The 25,235-nt window shown below is 43.8% G+C and overlaps 1 protein-coding gene across 1 annotated transcript in view; it reads left to right on the top strand.

Moving 5' to 3' along the window:
* GTF2E2 (general transcription factor IIE subunit 2) overlaps positions 1–25,235 on the top strand; it is a 58,723-nt gene that overhangs the window by 22,857 nt on the left and 10,631 nt on the right. Inside the window, exons 3-6 of the mRNA XM_054030262.1 lie at positions 8,360–8,451; positions 9,126–9,233; positions 10,909–11,091; positions 19,028–19,121. Coding sequence (XP_053886237.1) covers positions 8,360–8,451; positions 9,126–9,233; positions 10,909–11,091; positions 19,028–19,121 — 477 coding nt within the window. The remainder of the gene's footprint in view (positions 1–8,359; positions 8,452–9,125; positions 9,234–10,908; positions 11,092–19,027; positions 19,122–25,235) is intronic.

The raw sequence follows: 25,235 nt of genomic DNA, 5'->3' as shown, positions 1-25,235 counted from the left end.
GTTTTACTGATCTCTTAGGTCTGTAACCATTAAGATTTTTTTCTTTGGTAAATTTCCTTCATAGAGAGGATTTAAAAAAAAAAATTGATACAAAATAAAGGCGGCTTGCTTTTGTTTCTTTGTTTTCCAACTTCTCAACTGCAGTTTCTGGAGAGGGTCTATTCTGTTATACCTGGATTTATACCGCGTAAGGTCTATGATCTAATAAATAATATAGAAAACAGTTATTCGATTAGTCATGTGTGTTACATTTTCTATTACTTCAGATTCCTCTTTTGGTCCATGTCCGTCTGCTTACTCTTCAGGGAAGTCATAATCTTGGAGTTATGACATGACAATCTGTTTCTGAATTTTTGACATGGTGTTCATTTTTACAGTGTTATGCTTTTGCTAAACCTTATAAAAGCTCCTGATTTCAATGTAAGTCTCTACAATAATTAGCAAATGGGTCAAGGAAAGTATGTATGAAAAACAAAAAAAAGTAAATACTTCTTTTTAAAATCTGACAATTTTGAAAGTTTGTTTCACAGTCTTAGAAAGTGACTTGCAAATAAAATTAGTTCATAACTGGCAGTGTGCCAAATGCTTCCTGCCTCTTCAGAAAGGCCGAGATGGATAGTGTGGGTGTATTAGCAGACTGAGTTTTGAAAGTTAATTTACAGTTCCCTTTAAAGAAGCAAGGGCATGCTAAATTTAAACACAGTGAATAGAACACATTTTCTCTGAGTCTACCACTTATGTGATAACCCACTTTCTGAGTCTACTCCCTATTTACTGTGAATGATTGGTCCTTAGCAAAAGTCTCAAATAAATTTCCTAGAATACAATAGTGTATTGGACTAGATCCACAGAATATGTCATTGCTAGTTGTGCTCTGTACCTGTACCTTAAGTAGGGGGTAAAAAAAAAAAAAATCTGACCAAGACTTTCAAAATAACTGTTGATTTTGAATACCTTAACTTTTGGATACTCAACTGGAAACATGGATTTTCAGTGGCTGGATGCTGAGAACTTTAGTAAGAAAATAAGTTTCCATTTTCTGCTTTTACAGTGCTTATGGGCAGATGTGTTTTGCAGAGTGTTAATGTGTGCTATGGCTTATAAGACAGTATCCCCCAACAATAGAATTCCCAGTTGGAAACCGAACCCTCAGAAGTGGTATTAGAGACACGTAGGCCTTGTCTGCGCTAGTAATTTTCCTAACTGCCATTCCTATGCATCATTTGTGCAATCATCACTCAAAGCGTTGGTGGAGACAGGGCAACAGCATTTTTAACATTGTGTTGTCTAACCCTGTTTGGAGCACTCAAAGTCTTATTTTTGAGTTTGGGAAGGGCTTTGCTGTAAGTGAATTAAGGACTGTTATAAAGCAGTAGGTTACAGATAGAGCTGAGGTGAATCTCCCTTTCTGAAGTGCCCTGTGTTTAGAGAATCATATCAGTTTATTAATTTATATTTTGTCAACCAAAGATTGTGTTAAAAATCACTTAAGACTGCTTAAGTGCATATCCCAGCAACCAACCATAAGAAAGACTGGAAATTGCCATTTAAGTTCTCATATACCTGTTGCAACCTATAACTATAAGTTTGCCTTCTCTTCATTCTCATCCACACCACAGATGACTTTTCCTTCCGCGCAAAATGTGCAGCGTTTAACTCCAGCCATGTGAAGTGGTTAGAAATGGTTATTGACTAGTTATTTAAAATATTAAAATGGCGTTGTGTTAACTTGGAGTCTTTATATCAAGATTAGATGGCTTTCTAAAAGATGTGCTATAGTTCAATCTGTTAATATTCAGGAATCACTGGGTGAAATTCTCTGGCCTGTGTTATGCAGGAAGTCAGGTTTGGTTGGCATAGTAGTTCCTTCTAGCCTTAAAATCCGTGATTTTATGTGGGTAGTATGTATAGAGAGACTTTTACTTGATTTTTTTTTTTGTGTTGGTTGGATGATGAATTTTTAAGTAGAAATCGTTTTAGTCTGTTTATCTTTTGGGGACTGTGGCAAATGGCCAGCGCTACTGGGGAGGGTCCCGCACTTTTTCTTGGTGTGGTGGCTCAGGGCGTTGCCCCTTACCCCTATTCTTGGGCATTGTGGGCTCCGCTAGTGCCCCAGTGGGGGAGAGAGGGGAGCGGGGAAGGGACCCAGCTCCGCTCTCCTACTCTGGGTCCTAGCCCCTTCAGCTTTGTGGGCTGCTTACCCTCTCTTCCTTTGGGTAGGGTTTCCCTCAGTCATCTGTGCCAGTGGAGCCCCTAAGTCCTCTGCTCTGCTTGGGCAGGGTTTCCCTTCCCCTGGTCCTCTGGCTAAAAGCAATACTCCTTCAAACTCTAGTCAGTGTTCCTTCTCTCTCTCTGTTTGACTGAAGCAGGGTTTTTTTAATTAGGTCTTGTGGTGGGGCCTTAATTGGCTCCAGGTGCTCCAATTACCCTGTAGTAACCTTTCCCTAGTCCACAGGGAATAAGGCCTTGACCATCCTAGGGCTTATATACCTCCCAGCACCCAATAAGACCACTATCCTGTAGTGGTCCAGGACCCGGGCGACCTGGTACGGGTGAAGGCCTGCCAAACTGTGTACTTAGTGGCCTCCTCTGCCCAGGTCAACTGGGTCAAGAGCTCTGGCCTGCTGGTCGGGGCCGGGTGGCAGGCGAGCTCCCTCCCACCTGCGCTTCAGGCCATTCGGTGGGCCGTGGGTCCATTGCTCTATCTCGGCGTTTATCTTTCTGCCACGCATCCTTCGCCGCTGGAGAACTGGCACATGTCTATCTGCAGTGCGCCAGGCTGCAGTCCCTCTTCCGGCTCCTCCAGAACCTCTTGTTGAGGTTCTGCCTGCACTTTTCCCCACACCTGTTTGTTTATGCACACCCCATGCGTGGCCCCACAAAGTCGCGGGACCACCTTGTCAACCTCCTCCTAGCCATGGCCAAAGTGGCCATTTATAACACCAGGGAGAGGAGGTTGGCTGAGGGAGGGGCTTGCAACTGTGGGGCCTGTTTTCATTCTTTCATCCGTTCATGCATCCGGGCAGAGTTCCTCTGGGCAGTGTTCACTGGCTCCTTGGATACCTTTGAGGAGCAGTGGGCGCTGTCCGGGGTTCTCTGCTCGGTGTCCCCTTCTGGTTCCCTAATTTTGGCCCTTTGACCCCCACACCTGTTCCTGTTTTTTTTTTTTTTTTCCGTTGTCCCCCGACTTTAGTTGAGTTTTGGGCTCTGTAGCTCCTCCCCAGGCTGGGGGAGGGGCCTTTAGCTGTGGGCGGGCTTATGCCTACCTACTTCCCAGTACCCAATAAGACCACTCTCCCACTGCTCCCTGGCCCTGCTGTATCACAGGACGTTATTGTTTGTAATGTTTCTAGTAGTGTTATTGAGGTGTAATGTAATGAGGAAGTGGACTGTGTTTTATTTCTTTATTTCCTGTTTCTGTGGTAGAGTTATAGTTGCTTGTGTAATGGGAGGAGATGTGTTGTGAGTGAGGGATATGGGGCAACACTTTGGGAGATTGGCAGTGGGGGACAGTGGCCATGTCTGGGGGTATATGGGCAGAAAGAAGGGTGAAAACAGGGAGTGGAGGGTTGTGAGGGGGAGAGAGTTTTGTTGAAGAGGGCATGGGAGTGATTGGGAGTGAGAGGTTAAGAGAGGGAAAGGATGGAGGGTCCTTGGTTGCCTGATAACTCAGGTGTGTGTGTGTGTGTTGGGGGATGTGTGTACTTGCAGAACTCCTTCCCTGCCCTCCTAGCACTGATGCCTTGAAGCAAAGACACTTTGCTCCCACATGCTGGGTGGGTGGGGTACCCTGATAGACAAAGAATGTCTGCATTAATGTGTCATCGCAGAGCCACTGAGCTACCCTGAACAGCTATGAAGCAGTTATCCTGAGTAAGGGGAATTACTCTGTTTAATTGTAAAAATTCAGAATTGGTCTGTGTCCAAGATAAGAATGGGCATACACATTTGTTTGTGAGCTCCTGAAGTTTGTGGGACCATAGGATGGGCCTTGACCACAGAGTTTACATTCTAGAGAAAAATACAGACAGAGAATCGGGGGAAAGGAGGAAACATAAAGCAAAGTCATGGTGCGTATATGTTCTTCTCTCCTCATTCATCGCTGATGTTGGGTTAGTGCTTCCCCCTCTCCCCTATGGAATCTGGAGGCAGTCCAGTGTTTTTGTTGGAGTCTCCAGGACTAAGACCTGTCCTTCAGCTCAGGCCAGCAGATTTTCTGCCTCTGGTGAAGGACCAGGTTGGTGGTGGTTTCTCCCAAACATTTTGTTTAATAACTTCAATTTTTATTCATTTTCATAAAGTAGCGACTTATCTTTCCTTCTCCTCTCCTGGATCGAGTATTTGGCAGCATGGTAGATTCAACCACCCAAATCTGCCACGGCAGTGTCTCTTCTTTGGAGCGCCTCTGGCCGTGGTCAGGCATGGCAGAACTGTTCTGCAAACACCAGGCTAAATCGAAGTGGTGTTCCCTCTGAGCGACAACATTTATAGGCTCTAAACAATAACTTCACGGTGAGGGGCAGGTGGCTTTTAGACCAAGAACCAGGGCCAGAGGTCAGTTGCTTGGTGCACTTGACCTCTCCAGCCCACTAAAATTGAATAAACTCGCAAAGATTAGCTTTTTAAAGCATACTGTCTCTTCAGACTTTCAGACATCTACACTGGGAATGAAAATGTCACCTTCACTCCAGTTTACAGTATTTAATCTCTTCTTATTAAGAGTTTGTATTAATAGTTTGAGATTGGATTTGAAAAACGTATCCGTGATAGAGATTATATTGAAAGGTTAAAAGACAATGTCCTGTATTTTACTCAACATCAGGAAATATACATTTCTCCATTTTGATACTGAAAACTCATATGCTAATTACATACAGGTTGTTGTAAAATCATTGCAACCACTTTCTTAAAGTCTAGGAAGACTTTTAAAAGTCTGAGTGATTTATGGTGTTTACATTCACTGGATAGGGAATGCTCGTGTTTCTTGATTCTCAGTTCCAGTTGGCATTAACCAAATAGTCTGTTCTACCCTCATATAATTTTGTTTTGTTTTTGGCACCTTACTGAATTATGCTCATATTTTCTGTATCAATGTATGATTGAATAAAACTTATTTTAAGGACTTGTGCAATATTTCTGTTTTGTATAAAATATTTGTATTTTGTCTATAATGTCCATTCAACCTCCGAGTAAGAGTGACACTTTCATGGTGTGAGGAAAGGACATTATATTGTTTGCATTTCATTGTTTATTACTGATTATGTATTTTATTTAAAAAAAAACTTGTAGATTAGGATTCTCGGATTATTTTTTATAATGTGGCACACGATTTAAAATAGAGAGACCCATTCAAAATTGTGAGGACAACCTTTTTTCTTTTTCATCATCACATTTTGCTACTTCTCTGTGGTAACTGCAGCAACTGTTTACAAAAGTAATAAGAAAGTATTTAATGTATTTTAACTTGTCTTTTGGTTAAATTTAGTAGCTGGAAACGAAGAGCCAGTGTCATGTGACCAGCCAGCTCTCTGTGAAAATTTTTCAGTTTGGACCCTTCTGCTATAGATATTTTTACTTTCTGTTTTTCTGACTGACATTTGCTCATATGTTAAAGGAGACATTTATTTGCATAAGACAAGAAGACTGAATATTTTCAGAAACTAGTGCATATATATATATTAATGTACATGTTTGATGTAATGGTCACAAACTATTGTGCATGCTACAGTAACTGCTGAGAAAGATGTTTACCTGTGTGACAAACACTGGTACCTTGGGTCAGCCACACTCATGTGAATATTTGAGAGCAATAGCTAGAGATATATTCCTTCTCAGACCTTTTGATTGCAAGTACTATGTGACGAGTTTTGTGACAGATAATCTGGCTGATACAGTTAAGAGGAAAGTTTTGCAAGAACTGTCCTATACTTAGATTGTAAGTTCCTTAGGTCAGAGACAGTCCTTTTATTTTGTGTTTGTACAGCGCCTACCACAATAGAGTCCTGGTCAATGATTGAGGTTCTTAGGTACCACAGTAATACAAATAATTATAATAAATAATAAAAATATATTCATGTAGTAGCATATTGTTGTTCTGTACACTAGCAAATTTTACTGTCAAAAGACTTGGAAGGAAAGAGTACCAGCGATTATAGAACAATAGTAATGTTGGGCTGGAAGGGACCTCAAGAAGTCATCAAGTCCAGCCCCCTGCACTATTGCAGGACCAAATAAACCTAGACATGGGTTTCTCAAACCATGGGTCAGGATCCAAAACTGGATTGCCAGAATGTTTCAAAGGGTCGCGTGGCAGCTCCTGCCGGCTGGGCTCGCCTCACTGCTCCAGGCATTGCAACCTCTAGGGTCCCAGCGCCACTCAGGATGGGCCCAGCTGTCATGATGATGGGAATCTGGGTAGGCCAAATTTGAATGAGTAGCACTGCAACCCCATGAGCAAGTCACAACTCCACTCACACAAATTTGGTCCAGTTGGGGGGCTGGACTTGATAACTGGGGGCTGTGGAGCAGAGAGCTGAGCCCAGCCAGTCAAAAGTACAGGAACTGCAGGACCCAGCGTCCCTGGGGCGCAGGAGCTGACTGACCAAAACCACCCCAGAACCTCCGCCCCCAGATTATTTACTGGATCGCGACAGGCCATAAACATTTACAAACAGGTCCCGACCCCAAAAAGGTTGAGAACCACTGACTTAGACCATCCCTGACAGGTGTTTGTCCAACTTGTTTTTAAAAACCTCCACTGCCAGGGGATTCCACAGTCTCCCTTGGAAGCCTATTCCAGAGCTTAATTACCCCTGTAGTAAGAAAGTTTTTCCTAATATCTAACTTAAATCCCCCTTGGTGCAGATTAAGTCCATTACTGTTTCTCCTACCATCAGTGGACACAGAGAACAATTGATCACCTTCCTCTTTATAGCAGCCCTTAGCATATTTGAAGACTGTTATCAGGTTCCCGTTGGTCATCTTCTCTCAAGACTAAACATGCCCAGGTTTTTTAACCTTTCCACATAGGTCAGATTTTCTAAACCTTTATCATTTTTGTTGCTCTCCTCTATATTTTCTCCAGTTTATCCTTTTCTAAAGTGTGGTGCCCAGAATTGGATGCATGACTCCAGTTGAGGCCTCACCCATGCCAAGTAGAGCGGCACAATTACCTCCCATGTCTGATATGTGACAATCCTGTTAGTGCACTCAAGAACGATTTCGCAACTGCATCATGTCGTATACAAATTGTGTTCCACTATGTCCCCCAGATCCTGTTCAGCAGTACTACCATCTAGCTAGTTATTCCCCATTTTTTTGGAGTGCATTTGATTTTTCTTTCCTATGTAAAGTACTTTGCACTGGTCGTTATTGTTTTCATCTTGTTGAATTCAGACCAATTCTCCAATTTGTCAGAGTAGTTTTGAATTCTAAACCTGTCCTCCAAAGTGCTAGCAATCTCTCTCAGCTCAGTATCATCTACAAATTTCATAAGCATACTCTCCACTCCAGTAGCTGAGTCATTAATCATATTATCTCTGTGATTAATTTTTTTCATAACAGCCACTTAGCAGCTGCTACATATAAACAGGAAATTGCTCATATATTTCATTCTTCATGAACTAAGGTGGAACATTTTTTCAGATTGTTCAGAAGTTTGCTTCACGGCGCCCCAAGTTAATGGAAATCTGAAAAGTATAGTCAGTATATTGGCTCTAGTTTGCCAGAATTTAACAAATATCACTCTGAAGAGGCATGCTGAGGGATTGTTTCATGTATAGAAACCAGTAGCAATGGCATTTGATTCTGATACAGTTGATGGACTTTGCTGCTGCAATTGATTTTAGGTTGAAGAAGCTCAGATTAGAAGCCACATCGGAATAGAGAAGGGCATTTTAATTGGTATTGTATTGCTTGCAATTTTAAATTAAAATTTCTACTCCTGGCTCACAATGTCACGGCACATAGGTACCATTCAGTCATGTGGGTGGGTGGGAACCTTGAGCTTGCCTGTAGATGACATTCAGTGAATACAATTATAGTTGTTTAAAAGTTGGTTTCAACAAAAAGTCAAACATGAGATATTAAGCCTAGGAATTAAAATTTACTCCTTTGGTATTGATTTTTGCTTACCTCCTCTTTAAAGCAGAAATCTTAACATTTCTGCACTTACAGAATTACATAGAGACACATTTTCCTTCACAGTGAGCCAGCTGAAAGTGCCCAGGTCTTGACTTCTGAACTATGTATACTTTTTATTTATGGTTGTAGTACCAAAAACATATGCATAATTGAAGCAGGGTTGAGTGCAAAACTAAAAATCCGTTTGTGAGAACATGTTCTTTTGCTTCTTTTGCAGACCACAGCAATGGGTCATTGAACTTGAAAGCCCTTTCAGGAGGCTCTGGCTACAAGTTTGGAGTCCTTGCTAAGATAGTGAATTATATGAAGGTATAGTCATTTTATTTCAAGTATAATTTTTCTGAAATGTTTATACTTATTTATCCACTCGTCAGCTCAGAAACATTTATATAAGCTGACCTTTCATTGTAGCAGTAATATTAAGAACTTTTATCAGACACGCAGAACTACTTATTTAATGCCAAAAACGTCATTGAAATAAAAATTGTCATTGCAAGATTCCCCCATGTTTGTATCCCAGTGACGCCAGCTCAAGGCTGCGCAGTTTAAAAGTAAGAAGATGGTTGAGAGTCTGCTCGCGTAAACCAGAGATGAGAACTGATCAACGATCCAGGAACCATTTCTCAAAATCTCTTTCAGGGCTAATTTCTTCCATATGTTTAGGAATGTCAACTATCCTTAAATTTATAATTTGACTCATTTCCTGTCATCAGCTTTCATTTTAAGTGCTGTCTTTCATCATAACAGACGTTATAGATTCATTTTCTTACTAGGTTTCCAGAGCAAAATGTTGAAGATTTCAGTCCTTGAATTAATATTTATTAAAATACTGTGTATCATGACTTTTTTCTTTTAAATTAAAACAGCTAATTCTGGGGGGTGGGAATTGCCATAACATGCTACCAGTCTTATTAAATTGCTGTAGAGTTCATACTTCCATTAAGTACCTGCAGAGCGCTAATAGAACGTATTTATTTTATCAGACGCGGCACCAGCGTGGTGATACACATCCATTAACTCTAGAAGAAATTTTGGATGAAACGCAACACTTAGATATTGGACTCAGGCAGAAACAATGGTTAATGAGTGAGGTAAAGAAAACAAATTTTCAGACTCTAACTAACGACCAGTAATAATAAAACTCCACTCATATACATTTGCTTAATGATAAACTCTGTAATATAACTGTTCTGCTAAAAATGTTGTGTCCTCTTTACTTGTATTACTTCTCAAGAATAACCAGTGCTGTAGTGAAACTAACTCTGAAACTGAAATGATTCTAAAATTGTGAAAGATTGTAAAAAGAGTTAGGAGGTTACTGTTTTGTATATACTTTTCCCTTTTGTGAAAATATGGTATTTAACCTCGTTGCCCCCATCCTCCTCCTCATAACACACTTTTTACCTGATGAGAATGAATGTCTTTATGGTCCTTCAGTATGCTTTAGCAAAGTAAAATTCCATAAAACGCAATGGTTGGAGTCTGGTGTCTTTAAATGTAATCTGCAAAATACCACACTGCTTTTCTTCTTCTGCTTCATTTATGAGTGAAACATTACTTACATTTTTATATAATACCAACTAACATAGACATATAGCAAGAAAACAATCAGTATATGTAGTAGTTACATTAAAAAGACAAGATATAGTAAAAGTAGTGTGGCTATAACAAAAATATCTTTCAACATTCCACTGGCACTAATACCCCTGCTAAATCCCAGAGATGCCCACCTGTAGGGTAAATCCTGGCCCCAATTAAGTCAATGGCAGCTTTGTCGAGGATTTCACCATTAGAGCATTATCGCATAGATGCTAAACTAAGAAGAAAACACGTTGTTAAATTATTATTGCATTTATAAGTGATAATAAAGTGTGAACAAAGGCTTCAACAGCATGGTAGTCTAGTAGGCTATTAACAGGCACATTATGGCAGTTCGCTTTGGTGGCTTACATAATCTCTTGAGAATTTGGTAGGCTACCAAAGTTAGTTAACTTTTTTATGATGACTGTGTGTTCTCCCTCCTTTCTTCTTTCTGTGTCTCTTCTCTTTCTCCTTTCAGGGTCAGGCTGGCAGCTGCAGAAGAAACTAAGTAGGGTTGCTCTCTCTTGCAGAAGAACTTTCATTGTGGTACTGGCTGTGAAACAGGAACGTATCTTTATCATTTCAATTGTCCATGAAATCCTGTTCAGTTTCATTCTGAAGTTGCCATCAGGGGTAAAGTTCTTCTGTGCAGGAGGTCTGCTCTTCTCAGTTTCTTCTGCATCTGCTGGTGCCGGTTGACACCAGTTGGGGAAGACTGACTACAGATTTGTTCATCCCAGGGTAATGTCTTTCACATTTGTAACCTCAATATGAGATCAGTGCGATACGTTGGGTAAATAGTTTGTTTGCATTTTATGTCCAGAAGAATTCATATTTTTGTATCCCCTGGTATTTTTATTTCTCTAATCTCCTTCCAAAAAGGAGCTGTGCAGCTTTTTGTAAAACAGCTGCCACAAGTGTCTTTATGGATCTCCCAGCCTAAGGTGCATTGTATAAATAGTGCTTAACCCTCCTCTGTAAAGTAAAAAGTACCATCATGATGAACTCTGCCTGTACTGGATCTGAGATCCTGAATCCCAAGCCCACTTCCTAATCGAGCCTGTTAATTGTCAGCTACAGTATGTTGCTGGTGTGCCGTCATTGACAGAGGACAAGTTTGTTTAGTCCAATATACACATACATTCATGTTTTTTCTTAAGTTTAAAACTTATGTCCCTATTACAGGCTCTAGTCAGCAATCCCAAAATAGAAGTTATAGATGGGAAATATGCTTTCAAACCTAAGTACAATTTGAAAGATAAAAAGGCTCTGCTCAGGCTCTTGGACAAGCATGACCAGCGGGGACTGGGAGGAATCCTTCTGGACGATATTGAGGAAGGACTGCCCAATGCACAGAAAGCAATAAAGGTAAGTAACACAGTTCAGTCTATTTGTCTTATCAAAGAGTAGGCTGGGGTGACTTGATCACAATGTAGAAGTACTTACATGGGGAACAGAAATGTGGTAATAGAGGTCTCTTCAATCTAGCAGCCAAGGATATACCAAGACCTAATGGCTGGAAGTTGAATCTAGACACATTTAGACTAGAAATAAGGGGCACATGTTTAACAGCATGAGTAATTAACCTTTGGAACAATTTACAAAGATTTGTTGTTCTGCATCACTGGAAATTTTAAAATCAAGTCAGGATTTTTTCTAAAAGATCTGCTCTAGGTCATGCAGGAATTAATTCAGGAAAGCCATGTGGGCCTGTATTATACAGGAGGTCAGACTTCACAGTGGTCCCTTCTGGTCTTAAAAATGTCTGAATCAGTGATCTTTTCACATACTGTAATTGAACTTCAAGATACTGCAATGACTTATCTCCATTCTCTGGTAAACTGTCATAGCAGTAACTGCTTCACTTTCACAAAAGCAGACTTGGCTCAGTGAAGTGCACAGCCTATGTTAATCAATGCAAAAATAAAAACTGTATTAAGGTACTAAGTTACAGAAAAGTATACGTTAAATTTCAATATTTGAAAATTCCTTCACTCATAGGAGAAACATTGAATCTTGGACTCAGGAAATTGTAGATAAATGATTTATAATTTGCTTAATCCGCTGCAAAATATTGATATGTGATCTTAATCTTGTTTTACAAAAATAAGGATTCTTGAAGATCTTTTTTAAGAAATAGCAGTCTCAGGAAGAATCCTGAACTATGGTAGTGTTGCTCATGATTCATAATTCTAAATTATTATGTATTTGTTTAGAAAACGTAATAAAAAATTGTAAAAAAAAATCAAATCAAATCAAATCAAGACAGTAAATTAATGGAGAAATGATGCCACAACCTTGCCTGTCTATTGTAGGGTTGCCAACCCTCCAGGATGGGCCTGGCGTCTCCCAGAATTGGCATCCATCTTCCGGTGACTATTGAAAGCAATCCAGGAGATTTTAATAGGATATTTTAAGAAAATGACATTATGTTATGTTGGGGGGGAAATCTCCCGGAATAGCTCCAGTCAGAGTTGGCAACCCTAGTATTGCCACGTAGCCTGATCCTGGTCAATAGGAATTAAGTACTCAATTCAGATCAGCTTTTTTTAAGGCTCAGGCCCCTGATTAGTTACTAAGGCCTTGTCTACAAACAAACTTGCACCCATTTACCTTAGTGTGTTTTTAAATTGGTTCAGCTGAACCGGTGCAAATTTGTGTGTAGACACTCCTATTTTAGTTTAATAGTGGTTTATTTTGATTTAGCTTAATCTGGTTCCTTAATCCAGTATTATGCATTGTTCTCTATTAGCTGGTTCATAGAAAGTAATGGCTTGATGCCAGCTATTGTAGTTAATCCTTTAGTTCTAGTGATAGAAGTCAGTGCTGAAGTAAACAGAATAGATTTTTTTTTCCTTTTAAAAACATACATAGGAAATTTACATACAAAACCTTACGTTAAAGAAATGTTTAGGCTGCAAAGTCAAAACTCAAAATGCCAAAATGAAGGTGGCCTGTGCAACCTCACTGCTTCCCGTGTGCATAAGGATTATGAAAGAGTCTTTAATGACATGATTGCGTACTGTTTTTTCCCCAGGACCTTCCTTCATTCTTTGCAAAGGATGGGCCTGATCTAAGCATGAATCAGGGTTGTGTAGTGAATGAAGCTGTTGTTTGTATGACCCCTACCTTGTTTGTGGACAGAAGTTGGAAGATGTGTAGTGACGAAGGCAGGAGGTTGCAGGAAGAGAAAGGATAGGGAGTGTCCGCCTGGAGAACTGGACTCATCCCTGACTGCCACAGAATTCCTGTGGCCTAGTGGGCAAATCACTTACACCAAACACTTCACACATTACCACTAATTACGTGTTCAGAATTTTCTGGATGCCTTGCTTGAGACACCTGGGTGCTTATTTTCTGAAGCGCTGTGCACTCTCAACAGATGGCAGCTGAAATCAGTGGGAACTGTGGGTGTTCAGCACCTCTGGCATCAGAGCAGTGTGGTCTGAAGGAGTGACCATAATACTGGGAGTCAAGAGACTTTTGCCCCTGATTCACTGTGTGGCCTTGGGCAAATTGCCTCTCTGTTTCAGTTTCCTTGTGTATAAAATGGGATAGTGCTACTTTACCTCCTACCGCCTAGAAGTGCTGTGATGACTGATTAGTTAATGCCTGAACGTGCTTAAGCAGAGAAATAGAAAATTACCTCCTACCCAGAAGTCCTCCATTTTACTAAGTTCCTCCTGCAACATTTTCCAGTGCTCTCCGGGAAGTGGAGGACCAAGTTGAACTCCACTCCCCGTCTCCCTGTCTTTCAAATTGTTAAACGTTGTCTACCGAAGAATGTAAATCAGTGAACAATTCAAAATAAAATTCAGATCTTTTAAAACTAAATATTGATATGTCATCTCACTAATTACATATAAATACTGCCTGTATTCTAAAGATCAAGTCTTTTCGGGGGTCTTTTCAGTCTTCCAGAGCGTATTCTCACTTCTGAACAGTTTCCTGCAGGGACTCATTTCCCAACAACGTGCTTGCCAGCTCAGGAGTGTCTTTGTTACATCAGAACACACTGAAGATGAAAGCCCTTGTGTCACAGCCGCTGTTTGTTGAAGAACTTTCTCCAGTTTCCCGCGGAAGTTGCCACAAACATCCTGTGTAGTGTAGAATCTGATTAAATTTTTGCAGACTCTGTCCTTGGAGTGCTTATATTATTACTATTTTAATTGCACTCACTGCTGCTCTAGTGTCAATTTTAAATTAAAGGTTTCATCCATCCAGATTCATCCTAGGTGTTATCTGTTCTACTGAGGATCTTTTCCTCACCAGTGTGAACTTATTTTTAACTGACTCTTCTCTTCTCTTCTCTTCTCTTCTCTTCTCTTCTCTTCTCTTCTCTTCTCTTCTCTTCTCTTCTCTTCTCTTCTCTTCTCTTCTCTTCTCTTGCTTTCACTGTTCTTGGTGACCTGCATAATATTGCAAAATGTCCAGTTTTGTGGCATCCCTTACACACTACATCCTTTACTGGACTTTTTTCCAGCTGTGAATTGGTGCCTTACCACAACTTTTCTGTTGTTTGCTATTTATAAACGTTCTTTGGTCTCCCACTCTCTAGTTGTGCACTGTTTTTACATTATGCACTTAATCCCATTGCGCCTTTCAATTTGTTCAGCTCATCTTCACTTTGTCAAAGTTGTCCGACGTGGTGTCCATTTTGCTGCTACCATCTAAGTCTCATTGCTGCTTCCCTATAGTTTCTTGCATTCTCACTTTGTTACAGCTTTTACCAATGCGAGATCTGGTAGGTGTATGGCAATACTCCAAAAATAACCTTTTTTTTTTAAATTTAAGGTATGTATCCTACTGTAACATTACCCAGGGTACAATCTGGACTGTCGAACAGCTGTGTCCCCTCAATTCTCGAACCTGGGGTGCCTTTAACACTGCTTCCCTGTGAGAGCAGCACTCCTGGTATCTGCCCACACAGCCTCCAGCATGTAAATCACTCCCAGCTATACTGTACAAGAGCTATGGCCAGCCACCCATGAATTACACTATGGACAACACCAGCAAACTCCCAGTCCCAGACTCCCCCCCCGAAACGTGTATCTTGTTCTGCCCAGCGCCCTCCTGGACAATATCAGCTCATGCAAAGTCTGTCATTTCATTAATAGAAAATGATATGCACTAATCTTATCTCAAATGGAGTTTCCCAAACCCACACTGGTTTAGATAAAACAATAAAACAAGTCTATTAATTACAGAAAGAGAGATTTTAAGTGATTACAAGTAATGAGGCATAAAAGTCAGAATTGGTCACAAGAAAATAAAAAATAAAACACAATTAATATCTAATTTGACAAGCTAAATAAATTCAAAGCAAAGGTTTCTCTCACCACATGCTTTAGCAGTCTTACTGGCTGGATTTCTTTCAGCCAGGACCCCACCCCTGTTCAGAGTTAATTTCCTTGTCCTTCAGGTGTTGTTGATGCCAGGGGCAGAGAGAAAGAGAGGGGTATTTTGGGGCATCTGTTCCCCCTTTCTTATAGTTCTCTTTTTCTTTGAAAATCCTCTCCAGTTGAGGTTAAGGAGACAGGAGGTCTGTGAGGAAGGGAACCTCCCGCTCTTTCTTTGCCAAAATGTTGATTTCTTTCTCTCACCCTTTTTCCTGCTGAAGAATGTCCACTTAACCAGGTGATAATCCATTTGATTTTGTTGACACCTGGCTAAGGCATCGGTTTGCCTTTTGTCTCTGAGGAACTGGTTTGTGGCTGCGTTTCTAAACTTGGAACATGTCTCAATAGTGTTATACAGTGGAATCTTATAATTTTACGTACAATGTTTCCACACATATTTTCCAGGACAGGAATTATCAGCAAATGATGAGCTTTCAAGTGAAACCTCACAAGGCATATTTCGTACAAAATCCATCATAGTCTTGTAAAAAGGGTGAACATGGGGATAGAGACTGTCACACCTATACGCGCCCACATCCATATATCAGTTGAAAGCTTATGTTATGTACATTTAGATGAGCTATGATGTGGACCTGGCAAGTGGTGCAGTAAGCCTGTAAGCGAGGTGAAATAATGGTACCCAAAATGAGACACTATCATTTTTTCATAGTTCCAGAAACACTGCAACAGGACTATGAATTTTCACTGTTTAAGTTAATTTCAACACCTTAATATTAGAGAGTCAGAGTGCGTGGGGGAATATCTTTTATTGGCTCAACTTCTGCTGGTGAGAGAGACAAGCTTTTGAGCTTACACAGAGCTCTTCTTCTGTGTGGCTCGAAAGCTTGTCTCTCTCACCAGCTGAAGTTGCTTCAATAAAAGATATTACCTCACCTACCTTGTCTCTCTAATATCCCGGGACTGACATGCTACAACTACACTGCATACAACACTTTAATATAGTGTTTATTGGTAAGACCTACCAAATGACAAAGTATTAAAAACATTTTATTGGTTTTGTTTGTGCAAGTATTTTTTTAGAAATGATGAAGCAATTTAACATGTGGCAAAAATGGCGAATATCAACATTTTGCAGTATACTAACATGAAATGTTTTCACGTCACATATTCTTAATTGTCAAAGTGTTTCACAAGTGATTATAATAGTTTTCTGTCTTTTCAATTGAAATTTGCTGACCAGATGAGTCTCACTGAAGGTTGTGCCCCAGCAGCAGTAGATTGCATGCCCATAATTTGTACTACATAGTGGGTCGATATAAATGTACATGAATTCCTAATGTAATGCTTCTCCATTCATAAGTTTGTATACGTACGATGTAGCATCTCTTCTGCCTCGTGGAAGGTTTTATTTTGTAATTGCCTATGCATGCAGTACTAGCCTTTGAAATGTTCTGGAAACTAGATTTTTAATTCAGTGACACTTATGCACAGGTCAATATTAGTATTAGAAATGACAGTACACAGCTTCATATTATGAATATGCAAAAGTTATGAGAGAAAGAAGTGGCCTAATAAAAAATAGTGAAGACAAAGACAACAAACAAGTCTTTACCTCTGCACTGAAGACGGATGAAGAGCATGTTACAGCTCTTGCCAACCATGTCATCAACAGTGTGACAAAACCCATTTGACCCTGAATCAGATCCAGAAGTGCTTATCAATGTATCTACTGGACTGCATGTAACATCAGATGTTCAAGAGTCTACTGAAAAACAAATGGAGAGATTTGCCAGAGGTATACTTGATTCTGATGGTTCAGGTAGTTTCTTCAGCCTCGTCAAGAAATTGACATCAAAATATTTGTTGACATGGCCAAGAAGACCAAAATTATGTCTGGCAGTGGAGGGACAATCACAGCAGCTATCAGTCCAGAAATTGTGTTCCGCGGAGCCCTGTACTTCGTAAGATGCAGAGATGATGTTTCAGTGGTAACTGTTCTTAGTCACTCAGTTGAACCTGTGCCTATGTCCTTCTTTCATGTTGATGGAACAATGAGAGGAACAGACAAAGCTGAATCATCTTGAAGTTCAAGTTGAAAAAATCCACGAGCTAAAAGCATGCAACAAAGAAAGCACAGTATGCATCAGAGAGCTGATCTCCGCATCTGTGTGAAGGAGTCATCTTCATCCTTTGAACTTTCCTCTGTATTGTCATATCCTCCTCACCCTCATTCATGGTCTCACATGTTTGCATCCTATATACCAGTGAGCATTTGACAGGTTGAAGAGTAATGAGGATATGGGAAAATATTGTTGAGCTTCTCTATATGGCTTCTTTGTATGTGGCAAAAATCCATCCTGGCAAATGCTCCCAAAATCCCATTCTTCTCATGGCTATAATTAAATGGAACCATTTGATTCAATCAGAGAACTTTTTTTAGTGTCAGACAGGGAATTTGGAATTGTACCAAGTGAAACACACTAAGGCAATGAAAAGAATCAGTACTCCGGGGATGCTTACTAAAATCCACGAAGTCATGTATTGTTAGTTTGGGCATAAGCCATATTTGTCTGGCAGAGAATAGATTAGCGAATAAATTTGCATTAGCATTTGAAGTGCATTAGGATGGTGGTTGTCAAATTCATCCAAGGAGCAACAATCTTTGGAGCAGAGGGCAAGGATATAATTTATACACTCTAGCTGAGCGATAGACAATGTGGTGTTTACCACTGTATGGAAGAGGAGTAATGGCTCTACCTGGCCTGCCTTCTTGCTGCTAGCCACAATTTTCCAAAGTGATGCACAAATCCAAAGCTGTCTCACCTTGGGATTAGTTTGGGGAAGGTGGGGAATGGTTTGAAGGTCACCGTCCCTTGCAGAACTGTGGGTGAAAAGTTCTCTCCTTCTCAGGACTGAATCTTTTAAAAGTTCCTACGTTTGTTTTTAATTTCTGGGAATGCGGTAGTTACATTGTCTTCTACTGTTTCTTAGTACTTTATCTGATGTATTATTTTTATCAAAATAGATTCATAGATTCATAGATTATAGGACTGGAAGGGACCTCGAGAGGTCATCGAGTCCAGTCCCCTGCCCGCATGGCAGGACCAAATACTGTCTAGACCATCCCTGATAGACATTTATCTAACCTACTCTTAAATATCTCCAGAGACGGAGATTCCACAACCTCCCTAGGCAATTTGTTCCAGTGTTTAACCACCCTGACAGTTAGGAACTTTTTCCTAATGTCCAACCTAGACCTCCCTTGCTGCAGTTTAAACCCATGTAAGCACACCAAGCTTGTACTCCGTTCTACTCTGTAATTGAGCTCTGTTAGAGTTTTAATATTCGTCATCAGACATGAATCTGTCATTTGCTTAGTAATAAGCTCTAGCTCTTATAGTGACCATATAAAATCATATTGGTATCTCAGAGTCCTGTGGCACCTTTAAGACTAACAGATGTATTGGAGCATAAGCTTTCGTGGGTGAATGCCCACTTCGTCGGATGCATGTCACCCACGAAAGCTTATGCTCCAATACATCTGTTAGTCTTAAAGGTGCCACAGGACTCTCTGTTGCTTTTTACAGATCCAGACTAACACAGCTACCCCTCTGATAATTGGTATCTCAGTCTCCTTTTTCTGCCAGGTACCCATGATACTCGGCTCTCTCCTGAGGAATATACTCATCATTCACTACCCAGGCACATTTTGATAGAGTGGCTTCAAAACATGTTTCTGTACCAATCTAATGCCACAATCATCCTCCAAAACTGATATTTCACTGCAAAGTGAGAGTTCATCTTACAAGACATAATGTTAAAGGTTTTTCCCTGCTCCCTAGCTAATTGACACAGCAGAAAATTGGAGTATGTTTATTTTATAAATAGAAATACCAGAAATACACACTAGTAGTTTGACTTCTTTTTTTCTATTTGCATTTGAGGCTTTAGGGGACCAGATCACCTTTATTACTCGTCCTGATAAGAAAAAAATCCTTTTCTACAACGACAAGAGCTGTCAGTTTACAGTAGATGAAGGTAGGTGTGTTCTTTATAACTTTTCTACTTGTAATTGATCTGCATGTGTATTCCATTTGTTTTTTTTAAGCACCTGTACATAAGTAATCTTTAGGTATTATGGTCTCTTAAAACACCTCGATTAATCAAAATGCTAAATAAATCCCAGTCTATCTCTGTGACGGGTTGGATCACAGAAACCCCCTTGGGAGCTGCCACCCGATGTGCAAAGACTACCCCTGCTTCTGTTTTCCCTGCCAGCTCAGGACTCCAGCACCCTGTCTTGCTGAGCCAGACACTCCCGTCTGGCTCCAGACACAGACCCAGGGTCTGAATCACTTGTCCCAAAGCTGCAAGTTTACCTGAAAACAGCTCGCAGTAGCGTGCTTGTCTTTAGCACTCAGATGCCCAACACCCAATGGGGTCTAAACCCAGATAAATCCGTTTTACCCTGCATAAAGCTTATGCAGGGCAAACTCATAAATTGTTCGCCCTCTATAACACTGATAGAGAGATATGCACAGTTGTTTGCTCCCCCAGGTATTAATACATACTCTGAGTAAATTACTAAATAAAAAGTGATTTTATTAAATACAGACAGTAGGATTTAAGTGGTTCAAAGTAGTAACAGACAGAACAAAGTAAGTCACCAAGCAAAATAAAATAAAATGCGCAAATCTATGCCTAATCAAACTAAATACAGATAATCTCACCCTCAGAGATGCTTCAGTAAGTTTTTCTCAGACTGGACATCTTCCAGGCCTGGGCACAATCCTTTCCCCTGGTACAGCTCTTGTTGCAGCTCAGGTGGTAGCTAGGGGATTCTTCATGATGGCTCCTCTCCCTCTCTCTTCTCTTCCCCCCTTTATATATCTTTTGCATAAGGCGGGAACTCTTTGTCTCTCTGGGTTTCCACCCCCCCTCACTGGAAAAGCACCAGGTTAAAGATGGATTCCAGTTCAGGTGACATGATCACATGTCACTGCAAGACTTCATTACTCACTTGCCAGCACACACATATACAGGAAGACTCACAGGTAAATACAGCCATCTGCAGACAATGGGAGTCATCAAGATTCCAAACCATCATTAATGGTCCACACTTTACACAATTACAATAGGCCCTCAGAGTTACATTTTATATTTCTAGTTTTAGATACAAGAGTGGTACATTTATACAAATCAGATGATCATACTCAGTAGATTATAAGCTTTGTAATGATACCTTACAAGAGACCTTTTGCATGAAGCATATCCCAGTTACGTTACATTCACTTATTACCGTATTTTCTCTAAAACCAGCTCAGTTACATTATATTGACTTATTATCAAGTTTTTATAAAACCATATAGACTGCACAACGTCACAATCTCAAATTGCATGTTTTGTTAAATCAATTGACCTAAGAGATGATGAGGTGGGTTCACAGCCTTGGATAGCAAATCTCAGGTTTCAGGAGGGTCACATCTATCCTTCTTTCCTTATAGCTAGATGGGAGGAGGGTCTCAGAACTTTTCTGTGGAAACAGAGGGTCACCGTATGGAAGAGGTTGAATACTTAGAATGTAAGCTCTTTGGGATAGGGACTGTCTTTTTGTTCTGGGTTTGTACAGCGCCTTGCACAATGAGGTTCAGTCCAGGACTGGGGCTCGTATGCATTACAGTAATGCAAATTAATAATAATAATACTATACTAGTGAACTCTTATATTGAAAACAGTAACTTACTCTGTAATCCTCAGCAAAAATCTTGTGGATGGCTTCTGCTCCTTTTCCACCACCTGATAGGCACAAAGGGAACAGGGCAGCATATGCACCCCAAAGTATGGATCTTGTTAGAAGAGTGGAATGGGGAGCCACGGCCTAGGGACATGGGTCTGAGCAGAGGGAGTGGGGAAAACAGGCAGGAGAGGGCAGAGTCAGGAGTTGTGCGGTGGGGGGATAGGAGCTGGGCATGAAGAGCAGAGGGCGGGGGACAGAATAAGGGAAGAGGGACGGGGTGGGGGACGCCGGGATCAGAAGGGACAATAACTACTAGAGCACACTCCTCTCAGAGCACAGAACTCAACCCAGGATTCCTGAGAGTTCCTTTGCTGTCTGGCAAATAGCTGTGAAACCCAGTGGCTAAGTGTGTCTCCATTCTGTGCACTGAATGAGGCAGGGTCCTGTGAGAAAAGTAGTGTGTGTTCATGTAATTACAGATTGTATCCTAAGGCATACACACAAGGGGACCGACCTAACATTGCAGAGGCATACTTTCAGATGATGTACTTGCCATAATGAAGTAGAACTCTGTGCAAGCTCAACAGAAGTTGGTACAGTAAAAGATGTAACCTCTCACCCACCTTGTCTCTCTAATATCTTGGGACCATCACAGCTACAACACTGCATGCAGCAGTTGCCAAACTAGCATTTGTTCTACTCTTGGCAACTTCAGGTCTCTTCTGGTACAGCAGGAGAAACAGTTACATGTCAGATTTGCACCAGATTCTGAAGATTAATTAAATTATGTTGAAAATTTATCTTCAGAGGAGCTATCCATACAGTACAATAGTGCCTAAGATAGCATCTTAAATTAGAAGAAATGAAAACAGTTTTACATTGAACTTTGAATTTAACTTATTCACAGGGCCATTAAAGCAATAAATAAAAGTTAAATATGTTGAGCAAATGTACAGTGAGCCATTCATTGATCTTTTCAGAGAATGCAGCAAGTGAAAATGCATGTTATAGATGGATTCCTTGCAGGGTACGTTTACACTTTCAGTAATAGCTTTATTCTGGGAAGAGATGTTAGAAGTTGCATCACCTAAGACATAAGAAAATTGTAGCTCTCTCCAAATTTTGGTGAGTGAGTCTGAGACTTAAGTTCCATGTTTTCCTTTTTTTGTCTTTAAATTTTCAACCCAAACTATGCCTGGCAGGCAAAGATGTAAGCCGTTCAGCCTTGCCTACCACAGGGAATTCTTTTCCCGCCATTGCCTAGCACTGTTCAGCTCCACCATTAGTTGCAGTGTTGGAAACCCTAGGGCAGGTTGCTCACTAATTTAAAATGAGCACCGTGTCCGCTAATCCTGTTCAAAAGGTGACCCAGTGCTTAAAACCCCAGCAGCCCATTTACACGAGGGACCCCAACGTAGAAACCCAAGCCCTCCGCCCCAGCCCTGAGCCCCTCATCCCTGGCCCCACCCCAGAGCCCGCACCCCCAGCCGGAGCCCTCCCCCCCCTGCACCCAAACCTTCTGCCCCAGCCCTGAGCCCGTCATCCCTGGCCCCACCCCAGAGCCCGCACCCCCAGCTGGAGCCCTCACCCCCCCTGCACCCAAACCTTCTGCCCCAGCCCTGAGCCCGTCATCCCTGGCCCCACCCCCGAGCCTGCACCCCCAGCCGGAGCCCTCACCCCCCCTGCACCCAAACCTTCTGCCCCAGCCCTGAGCCCCTCATCCCTGAGCCCACCCCAGAGCCCGCACCCCCAGCCGGAGCCCTCACCCCCCCTGCACCCAAACCTTCTGCCCCAGCCCTGAGCTCGTCATCCCTGGCCCCACCCCAGAGCCCGCACCCCCAGCCGGAGCCCTCACCCCCCCTGCACCCAAACCTTCTGCCCCAGCCCTGAGCCCGTCATCCCTGGCCCCACCCCCAGCCGGAGCCCTCACCCCCCCTGCACCCAAACCTTCTGCCCCAGCCCTGAGCCCGTCATCCCTGGCCCCACCCCCGAGCCCGCACCCCCAGCCGGAGCCCTCACCCCCCCTGCACCCAAACCTTCTGCCCCAGCCCTGAGCCCGTCATCCCTGGCCCCACCCTCGAGCCTGCACCCCCAGCCGGAGTCCTCCCCCCCACCTCTGCCCCAGCCCTGAGCCCCTCATCCCTGACCCCATCCCAGAGCCTGCACCCCCAGCCAGAATCCTCCCCCCACACCTCTGCCCCAGCCCTGAGCCCCTCATCCCTGGCCCCATCCTAGAGCCTGCACCCCCAGCCGGAGTCCTCCCCTCCCCCCCCCCCGCCCCAGCCCTGAGGCCCTCATCCCTGGCCCCACCCCAGAGCCCGCACCCCCAGCCGGAGCCCTCACCCCCCCTGCACCCAAACCTTCTGCCCCAGCCCTGAGCCCGTCATCCCTGGCCCCACCCCCGAGCCTGCACCCCCAGCCGGAGCCCTCACCCCCCCTGCACCCAAACCTTCTGCCCCAGCCCTGAGCCCGTCATCCCTGGCCCCACCCCAGAGCCCACACCCCCAGCCGGAGCCCTCACCCCCCCTGCACCCAAACCTTCTGCCCCAGCCCTGAGCCCCTCATCCCTGAGCCCACCCCAGAGCCCGCACCCCCAGCCGGAGCCCTCACCCCCCCTGCACCCAAACCTTCTGCCCCAGCCCTGAGCCCGTCATCCCTGGCCCCACCCCAGAGCCCACACCCCCAGCCGGAGCCCTCACCCCCCCTGCACCCAAACCTTCTGCCCCAGCCCTGAGCCCGTCATCCCTGGCCCCACCCCCGAGCCTGCACCCCCAGCCGGAGCCCTCACCCCCCCTGCACCCAAACCTTCTGCCCCAGCCCTGAGCCCCTCATCCCTGAGCCCACCTCAGAGCCCGCACCCCCAGCCGGAGCCCTCACCCCCCCTGCACCCAAACCTTCTGCCCCAGCCCTGAGCCCGTCATCCCTGGCCCCACCCCCGAGCCCGCACCCCCAGCCGGAGCCCTCACCCCCCCTGCACCCAAACCTTCTGCCCCAGCCCTGAGCCCCTCATCCCTGAGCCCACCCCAGAGCCCGCACCCCCAGCCGGAGCCCTCACCCCCCCTGCACCCAAACCTTCTGCCCCAGCCCTGAGCCCGTCATCCCTGGCCCCACCCCAGAGCCCGCACCCCCAGCCGGAGCCCTCACCCCCCCTGCACCCAAACCTTCTGCCCCAGCCCTGAGCCCGTCATCCCTGGCCCCACCCCCGAGCCCGCACCCCCAGCCGGAGCCCTCACCCCCCCTGCACCCAAACCTTCTGCCCCAGCCCTGAGCCCGTCATCCCTGGCCCCACCCCCGAGCCTGCACCCCCAGCCGGAGTCCTCCCCCCCCACCTCTGCCCCAGCCCTGAGCCCGTCATCCCTGGCCCCACCCCCGAGCCTGCACCCCCAGCCGGAGTCCTCCCCCCCCACCTCTGCCCCAGCCCTGAGCCCCTCATCCCTGACCCCATCCCAGAGCCTGCACCCCCAGCCAGAATCCTCCCCCCCCACCTCTGCCCCAGCCCTGAGCCCCTCATCCCCTGGCCCCACCCCAGAGCCCACACTCCCAGCCGGAGCCCTCACCCCCCCGCACCCCAGCCCTGAGCCCCCTTCCAGACTTCAAACCCCTCGGCCCCACCCCGCCACATGAATTTTGTTATGTGCACCAATATGAAAGTGATGTGTGACACAGGGTCGTGTCACACATCACCTCCATATTGGTGCACATGACAAAATTCATTCCGCACAAGGCGCAAATTTTAACAGTGATTAACCATTAGAACAAGCCACCCCGGTGGATCTTTTTTGATATTTTTAAATCAAACCTCAGTGGCTTTCTAGAAGATGTGCGTTAGCCAAACACAAGTTTTTGGGCTCAGTCCAGGAGTAACAGTGAAACTTTCTGCCCTGGCCTGTATTATACAGGTGGTCAGGCTAGACGATCTATTGATTACGGCTAAGCTTTTGTCACAGATATTTTCAGTAAAAGTCATAGGTCACAGGCAATAAAGAAAAATTCATGGAAGCCATGACCTGCCGGTGACTTTCATTAAAAATATGGGGATCTGCGGGTCCCCACACGGGCTGCAGTGGGGCATCTGTGCATGTGGCTAGGAGGTCTGAGGGCCCCCGCTGCGGATTGGGTGTCGGAGCTCCAAGGTCCCCCGCCACCCATGGTTGGGAGCTGCGGGGGACCCCGCTGCCTGCAGGAGCTGGGGGCTGCGGGGTACTCCTGCCACCCGCAGCTCTGGGGCTCCCCCTGCCGCCTGTGACGGTCAGGAGCTGTGGGGTGCCCCTGCCGGGAGTTGTGGGATACTCCCATCTGCTGCAGGCTGAAGTCATGGAGGTCACTGGAAGTCACAGATTCTGTGACTTTCGCAACCTCTGTGACTAAATCGTAGCCTTAATAATGATCCCTTCTGGCCTTAAACTCTGTGAATC

This window comes from Malaclemys terrapin, chromosome 5 (assembly GCF_027887155.1).
Source record: "Malaclemys terrapin pileata isolate rMalTer1 chromosome 5, rMalTer1.hap1, whole genome shotgun sequence".
In the NCBI taxonomy this organism is placed as follows: Eukaryota; Metazoa; Chordata; order Testudines; family Emydidae; genus Malaclemys; species Malaclemys terrapin.
Note: the sequence above shows the minus strand (reverse complement) of the source record. Positions and strands in the feature narration are given on the sequence as shown.